This window comes from Pelobates fuscus, chromosome 2 (genome assembly GCF_036172605.1).
Source record: "Pelobates fuscus isolate aPelFus1 chromosome 2, aPelFus1.pri, whole genome shotgun sequence".
NCBI lineage: Eukaryota > Metazoa > Chordata > Amphibia > Anura > Pelobatidae > Pelobates > Pelobates fuscus.
Window position 1 is genome coordinate 248,914,187 of NC_086318.1, and position 8,693 is coordinate 248,922,879.

At 38.8% G+C, this 8,693-nt stretch overlaps 1 protein-coding gene across 1 annotated transcript in view; it reads right to left on the reverse strand.

The window, feature by feature from the left end:
- The window catches only part of TAB2 (TGF-beta activated kinase 1 (MAP3K7) binding protein 2), a 104,154-nt gene that overhangs the window by 33,743 nt on the left and 61,718 nt on the right, over window positions 1–8,693 (reverse strand). Inside the window, exons 2-4 of the mRNA XM_063443331.1 lie at window positions 7,356–7,402; window positions 5,898–6,084; window positions 1,780–3,259 (exon numbers count right to left, since the gene is read on the reverse strand). Coding sequence (XP_063299401.1) covers window positions 1,780–3,259; window positions 5,898–5,999 — 1,582 coding nt within the window. The 5' untranslated portion in view covers window positions 6,000–6,084; window positions 7,356–7,402. The remainder of the gene's footprint in view (window positions 1–1,779; window positions 3,260–5,897; window positions 6,085–7,355; window positions 7,403–8,693) is intronic.

Here is an 8,693-nt window from a genome sequence, read left to right on the forward strand (position 1 = left end):
AAAGATATGGCCCCGGAGCTATCACCACTATGTCCCATATCACACAACCCACGATTTCGCCAGGCGATGTCCTCCCGCTACACTACGGCCTTGGGACTACCATCCCCCTGTAGATTGAAAGATGTATACAAACAGGGCACTATCACACCTCTGGGAGATATAGTACCAAACACCCCACACAACCTGCTGCTCCGCTTCAGATACCATCAACTGACGAGATTCTTGAGGAGCATTCCCGATCTGGACTCCGTGTCGAGTTTAAAATGTCCTCATGTAATATATATATATAATATATAATATAATATATATATATATATATATATATATATATATATATCTTTCCCTCTGGGACTGTCCCGATATCCAATAAGTGTATTGTATTTTTCATTGAAAACAAAATTGGTAAATTAAACAAAACCACAAAAAACAAAGCCAAACAAAGTACACACATTCCATGTGTTGCAGTTTTTACATCAGGGGAGCTGTAGTGCCAAAAGTTGCTGATCCAGTTTACCACATAATATTTTCAAAGAATAGTTGCTGGTCTTTATATAGATACATTTTCTGTTTAACCCCTTAAGGACCCATGACATGCGTGACATGTCATGATTCCCTTTTATTCCAGAAGTTTGGTCCTTAAGGGGTTAAACCCATTACCCTGTTTAGGGCTTGCTATGCCGTCCTACAAAAGGAGAGCTTTAACGTCAATATGGCTGCAAAGCACACCCTGACAACCGGGCCCTCCCTCTGGACAGCCTTATCTTAGTGGTCAATCAAATCAGGGGTCTAGCCGGAAAACCCAAGCAGCCAATTGGAGTCATGTGATCGCGGTGTTTCGCCACGCATATGAAGCTCCAATCCAATGCTTCTCTATAAGTAGCATTGGATTGGAGAATGCAGAAGACGTCAGCAGGCATTCTGACATCTTTGGCAGCAGTGGAGGATTCTTATTGCTGGTAAGGAGGTAATGGTTTCTTATACTTATTTTTTAAAAGCAAAGTGCGGTGCACAAACGGGAGAGAATGAAACCTAAAGTCCCCAAAAAATTATTGTTATTTTCAGAACTACAAATTCCCCTTAAGCTATTTATGCTTACTGAAAGTCTACCTCAGATTATTAGGCGTGTTAGCCGTGGCTTCCTTGTATAGCCTTGCGCAGGTAAGTATGATCTGCACAGTCCTGGGTTTAACTCTTGTCTCTGCCTTCATGTTCTCAATGAATTTTAACATTCCCAAGTACCTATATTTTTCTACACTTCTATGGTGACATTTAGACTGATATTGCAAATACATTTGGTTTATGCTTTGTGTTTTTATGGAATCATTCAGTTACAAGTGCTACCACTCTGAGCATGTATATTCCCAGTCAAATAGATCTTCCACAAAAAAAAAAAATTGATAACTGCAAATAATGCTGAAGTAAAATGTTAAACATATAAAACTATATCCTCCACTAGTTAATGTAAACTTTGATACATTTGTTTCTTTATAAAAACTTAAGTAGATGTATTTCCATATATAGGAACTCTATAGTGTTGGGTTGAGTAAAACTACATATATGACATTAATACTACTAATGAAATAAAGAATTAACATTTTTGGGCTATACAAATTACAGAAAAAGTATTCACATGACAGACTCCGATCTCACCTGTTTCACATGAAAACTCAAATGAGAAATGTGACAAAAAAATAAATAAATCTACAAACAAAATGTTATTTGTGTCAAATGCATGTATAACAGAACATATTTTAGACTTTAAACAAAATTACTCGTTACCTTGTGTATATTCTGCATCATCTGATCCAACACTTAGTTTCCGTGCATCACTGATCCGATCGTGTGGTAAAACAGGGTCCGTTAGATGATGCATACCTTCTGACTCAAATGGATCAGTAAGGTTAAGGAGATTTTTGGGCTCAAACGTTGGGGATACTACCCCTGGAGAAACTGCAGGAGGTTTGTTTGGTGACACAGTTATTTTAAAAGTATATTTTGTGTTGGGCTGAGTCACTACCACACGTGGAGATGTGGCAGAGGTATTGTTGCCTAGTGCTCGGCTCTTGGGTGGATGATGGTGGATAAAAGCAGGTCCAGGGCCCATGCTTACTTGTCCAGAAACATTCCGTGTTGTGGAAGAAGATCCAGGGTTTGTGGATATGAAAAGTGTAGGCTGGTTCCTAACAACCTGGTCATCCCCACCTGGACCAGAAATGTAGACCTTTGGCTGAGTGCGGCCAATCATTTCCTCTGTGTTCGGAGGACTTGCAATGTAAACAGTAGGCTGGTTTCTTGTATGGCTGTTGGAAGAAGGGTTGGTAGAGCTTCGAGAACCAGTGGAACGCATCATTGATGAATTGCTTCTCTGTGGTGGTTCAAGTTTAATTTCTATTTGGTTTTTCCTAGGGCCTGTTGAGATATTCTGTATATTGTACTGGGTGGAGGGTTGTGACAGTCCACCAGATGAATGAAGTACTGGTGCCTGAGGAGTGGTGGGTGAACTAATAGGCATGTAGACATGGGAAGTCTGGTGACCCTGCTGGCTTGATTGCGTTGACTGTTGCAATGAGGTATGTGGCTGAGTATTGGAGGAAGGAAGTGACGTCCAGGGATTTGACTGGGATTGCTGGTAGACTTGTTGCTGAGGAATCTGAGACATCCACCCTGGCTGCTGTTGTGTCTGTCGACCTGTCCCACCTGGAGAAGTAATATAAGGCCTAATATAGATAGAATTGCCGTGTGGATTATTGACTATAGGTGGAGGCACAGTATGTATATGCAAAGATGTAGGGGTATTACGACTAGACTGGATGTTTGGAGCCAATGTCACCATAATAGGGCTGAACCTGGGTGTTTGTAATACTGATGAACTTTTACTACCTACATGAAGTCCAAACTGATGCCCTTGGCTTGAAGAACCAATTGTATTGGTCATTCCAAAGACATTAAAGTTAGGATGTGGAGGTGCAGTATGTGGCTCTTGTTGATAAAGCTCATCATTGGCCTGCCCTCCCTGGAGATGTCCATCACTGATGCTGTGGGTCAAAGTCCTACTGCTTCCATTCATCCTACTTCCATCCCTTCCATCACAGTACACATTTTGTGGCTGCAAGTCCAAATTCAAATTCAGCGAAGTCATATGGTTTCTTAGCCCCACAATGCTAGGATCATCCAAGAGAGAGAGATCCCCTTCACCATATAGATATTTAGTACTTTCTTGGGATAGAAAAGCACAGCAAGCATCCAGGTTGTTGTTGTTCTATTAAATGAAAAAGAAAAAAAAAAAAAAAAAAAAGACAGTGAGCATTAGGTTTGCAAAATTACATAAGGGCTATTTAGTGTAAACATAATTTTATGAGGACATGACTAGGCTAGTTTTAGTTTTTGTTATCCCCCACCAGGCTGCATCTGTTGACAGAGTGCATACAATAGCGAGCTAGGCTAATCTATCTCTACCACAAGTGAAATTCTTTCAGGTTTGGATACATTCTTTTAAGATATCAGCTGACAGTTATACGAACATTTAGTCAAATATCTAGTAATATCTAGACATAAATACTTTCTTTGATGTATAGTTTACCATCTATTCAAATCTCATTAAAATACTACAAAATGTTATGTACAACCAAGCATTCTGCTAGCATTTCCTGCTCTATTACATTGTCTGCCTACCTTTAAGTCATCCGAAATAATTACCCCTAAATCCCTTTCCTCAGATGTTAAGGTTAGTAGGGTATCAAATATCCTATACCTTTCCCTTGGGTTTTTACGACATTATCTTGCACTTATCCACATTAAATGTCAGTTGCCACAACTCTGACCATTTTTCTAGTTTACCTAAATCATTTGCCATTTGGCTTATCCCTCCTGGAACATCAACCCTGTTACATATCATCAGCAAAAATACATATCTTACCATCAAGACCTTCTGCAATATCACTAATAAAAATATTAAAGAGAATGGGTCCAAATACAGATCACTGAGGTACCACACTGGTGACAAGCCCATGCTTCGAATATACTCCATTGACTACAACCCTCTGTTGCCTGTCACTCAGCCACTCCTTACCCATTCAACAATATTGGAATCCAAACTTAAAGACTGCAGTTTATTGATAAGCCTTCTATGTGCAACAGTGTCAAAAGTCTTACTGAAATCTAGGTAAGCAGTGTCTACTGCACCACCCTGGTCTATTTTTTTTAGTTACACAATCAAAAAAATCAATAAGATTAGTTTGGCATGATCTCCCTGAAGTAAACCCATGTTGTCTCGGATCGTGAAATCCATGTGATTTTAGATGTTCAACAATCCTATCCTTTAACATGGTTTCCATTACTTTCCCTACTACTGAAGTAAGGCTTACTGGCCTATAGTTGCCCGACTCCTCCCTAATACTTTTCTTGTGAATGGGCACAACATTCGCTAACTTCCAATCTTCTGGGACTACTCCAGTTAACAATAATTGGTTAAAAAAAAAATCTGTTAATGGTTTTGCTAGCACACCACTAAACTTTTCTAATAACTTTGGGTGTATTTCATCAGGTCCCATTGACTTGTCTTTACTTTTGACAGTTGAAAGAGAACCTCTTCCTTTGTAAACTCACATGTAACAAAGGACTCGTTTATCCTTCTTCTGAGTTATGCACAGGCAGAACTTCAGAGAATGACAGTGTGGAAGCAACCTGCTGTATATCATTGGCAAAAACACAAAAAACTTCCTTTACCTCTGAAACCTCATTGCAAGCCAAGTCATTTGTCCCTAGTACATCCAATTCCTGCAGTAGCTCCAGGAAGACATCTCACAAGACCACTATTGTCCAGCTCCACACCTCTTATGATAGAAGTTTAATCATAAAGTTGTTTTGATGACTATAGTGTGCCTTTAAATGCATACAGGTTTACTTTGGGATATATCTATTAAACCGTGATGATTAGTGATCACAAGGACACTGGTGTGGAGGAACTCAAGCACCCTACACACACTGCACTAACCTCAACCCCACTCAACTTTTTTGGATGAATTGGAATATCTACAATGAGTCAGACCTTTTCATCCAACATCAGTGTTTTTGCTGAACAGACTTAAAGAGACACTGTCGGCACCTAGACCACTTCAGCTCATTGAAGTGGTCTGGGTACAGTGTCCCTTTTGCACTTTGCAAAACATTGCAGTTCCATAGAAAATTCATTGTCAACATTGCAGCGCCAAGTCCGCCCTAGAGGGCTTCCTGAATTGAAAGGGACCTTTGGTACGGTATCAGATGATGGAGGTCCTCGCACTCTGCATGATTACCTTCAGCATCAGATTTTTTCCTCATAGGAAAACATTCTAGATTCTGCACATTATACCCCGCTTCTCGTGGGACAGAGGAGGGGGCAGAGCTTCGAACCAGTGCTGGGAAAAGGTAAGTGAGTAAAGGGGTTTTAACCCTTTATTTACTGACAGGAGGGGGGTGGGGAGGGAGCTTTGTATTCCTGGCACTAATCCAAAGTCTTGTTGAAAGTCTTCTTAGAATCTGAGACATCCACCCTGGCTGCTGTTATAGCTGTAAAAGTTGACCATACTCCTACTTAATACAAATGATATTGGAATGAGATCTCCAACAAGCTCATGTCCACATACTTTTGGCAATTCAGTGTCAGTGTGCCAGTATATACACACACTTTTTTGTTTGGTTTTGTTTGAAATGTTCTTCTTGGGATAAAAGTGCTAAATTACTGGTTGCTGTGTATGAGTTGTGGATTAATTATTATAGATGCATTCCCTTTAACTATCCCTGTATAGCACACAACACATTCCAATGTAATGAGGACTGTACCTTTATCAGTAAAAATAAATATATTTAAAAAATAAAATAAAACATTTCTACATGTCAGTTATGTCTAAAACACAGACCTGCTGCATGCATCGAGAAACAACAACTTCAGGCACTTCAGGGAATTTTTGCCGCAGGTCATTTAAAACCTGAAAGTCAACTTGCGGGCTTCCTTGGGCCATTCGTATATTGCCTATGCAGAACTGTTCTTAATCAGACAGTTCTAGGCAATGGTTTGAGCCGGACTCATCTCATCTGCTCAAGCATCTTTTGTGGGATAGGGAAAAAACAAAAAGTTAACATTAGATTTCCATAAAACAAGACAATTACAGTTAACATTTGTGGATGAGCATAATGTTGCAGTTATAGACAAAAGAAGTAGGAGGATAAGTTATATATACACACAGACATTATTTTAAGAATTCAAAATGTAGCTCAAGAGACTTAAGCATTGCATAAAAGACTTGCATTCAATTACAGATGTACATTGTACTAACAAAAAATGGTAAAGGCTTTTTTTCCTGCTCCCGGTCACAGTGCTATTCTCCAGAAAGAGTTACTCATACTTGTGCTAGCAAGGAAGCAAGGTATCTTAGAAAGGATAGCCCTGCCACGGAAAGTGTCCTGAAGCAGGGTCAATAGCACCAATGAGAAGGCATGACAGGATGGTAGGGGTTATGAATTATAATACTCAAGGATCCTCCAGAAATGGCAGAACTATAGCGATGGGCAAAAGGTAAGCAATAATAGATAAGCTCCTAACTGTGATAAAGTACATATTTATTGCCTTAGGAGCTGTAATATGCTAAAGTGAACCTGTCTTTGCAGGTTCACTATAAAAAAAACACAAGGGAGGTTTTATTCAAATATTTTTAAGCAGAGGTAAGTATTTCCTATCATATTTAAAGATATACATTTGCTTTATTATAAGGAAAATTCTAGTTATACAAGATAAAAACCTATTTCACACATCAAAACCTTAATCACATTAACACAAGTACTTTACATACTGTACTAAAGACACAAAAATGGGTCCTGAATTTTTTTTGTAGAGAGTAACCATTAATTGATTTAGACATATTTGTCAGACACAAGGCAACGATCTATATTATTTACTGGCTACATTTTGCAATGAAGATTCAAATCGACAAAGAGAAAAAAATATATTAATACACATCAATAAATATCAAATTTGCATTGCAAATTTATTTTGTTATATAGAAAACATTTGAAGAATTGATCACTAACCATACTATAAAGCAGTGGTTTTAACAGGAACCAAAATTATATCTTTTGCAAGGGCCTAAGGTGTGATGCTTCACAAACATTTCTGTACTGTATATGTGCACACAGATGCTAAACTTAGATTTAAGCATTGGAACGGAAATGTGCAATCAAACTTAGTTGCCAGTATCAGACACCTTTTAAACAACTTTGCAACTACATGGGTAGTTTAATGGGTAGTGCAAGTAGTTTGGGAAGAAAGTCAAGAACATAGCAAAATTTCACCTTAACAGTATTTAGGTTACTGAAATTACCTTAAGTGCCCTTGCAGTCTTTCAAAACTCTGCCCTTACCGCATTTTCTAAAAGAAAAGAAAAGGATGAGAATTTAAAAATCTTGTTTCTATAATTAAAACATAACTGCAACATGAAATTGCACTGCACTGCCAAACAGTGTACATGAATGCATTATTTTTTTACTTAAAAATGGTCTCTTGGTATCCTCTCACTAAACAGTCATTCAGTTTTGTGCCTTCACCATACACCTACTCTAATTCTATTTAGAGTAAAGTGGATCTGTCATCTTAATTATCTTTGCATCCTCATAAGCTACATTTTAGAGGTTTTTTTTTATGCATTTTCAGTCTAAAACAAGGATACGTTTAGAAGTAACTGTTCTTGTGGGCACCTGTCCTTTTTCCACCAGCAGGAATTCAACTAAAAGATTCCCTCATCCCTGCAGTTAAAGGATCACTATAGAGTCAGGAAAACACATGTATTCCTCACCCTATAGTGTTTAACCCACCATTTAGGTGGCTTGCCCCCCCCCCCCCTCCCCCCCTCCCCCCCTTATAAAAGTTTAAAACTCACCTTATTTCCAGTGCCGCGTGGGTCTGCCGGCGCTTGCTCCGCCCCCTTTGTGACATCATACATTTTTAGCAATCCAATCCTGGGGAAAGCATTGGATTGGCTAAAATCAGCATGGGGCAGGGCTAAATGCAGTTTTGGCCAATCAGGACCTCCTCATAGAGATGCATCTCTATGAGGAAAATTCAGCATCTCCATTCAGAGCGTGGGGATGCTGAATGGCAGGGCTGCTTACCGTGCAGCCCTGAGCCAGGATGCCCCTCCAGTGGCCATCTAAGGAGGGGTCACTTGGAGGTATCCCTAGGGGAAATGTAAACACTGCCCTTTTCTCTAAAAAGGCAGTGTTTACATGAAAATGCCTGAAGGGAGCTATCATACTCACCAGAACAACTACATTAAGTTCTGGTGACTATAGTGTCCCTTTAAATGTTGGTTTCTACTGAGGAAATCCCAGGCTCTAATTGATTACTGCCATCACATACTCTTCGAATAATGTTTTAATCAGTAACAGTCCAAAATAAAAAAAAAAAAAAAAAAACAGGGCAATTTCACCCCTTTCAAGGATGACCAGCTTATCTTTGGAAAAAAAGGTTTGTGTGCAAGTATTCCAGTTAACTTTATTATACAAAGATGAGATATTTTCTATATACTAAATAGATGTTTACATTGTAGTTGGAAAGTAATCTAGGTGGATAAAAATGTGTAAGTCCATTAAGTATAATATTTAAAACCAATTACTTTATGCTGTTGATAGAAAACGTTAAAAAAAAAAAAAAACACTCAATT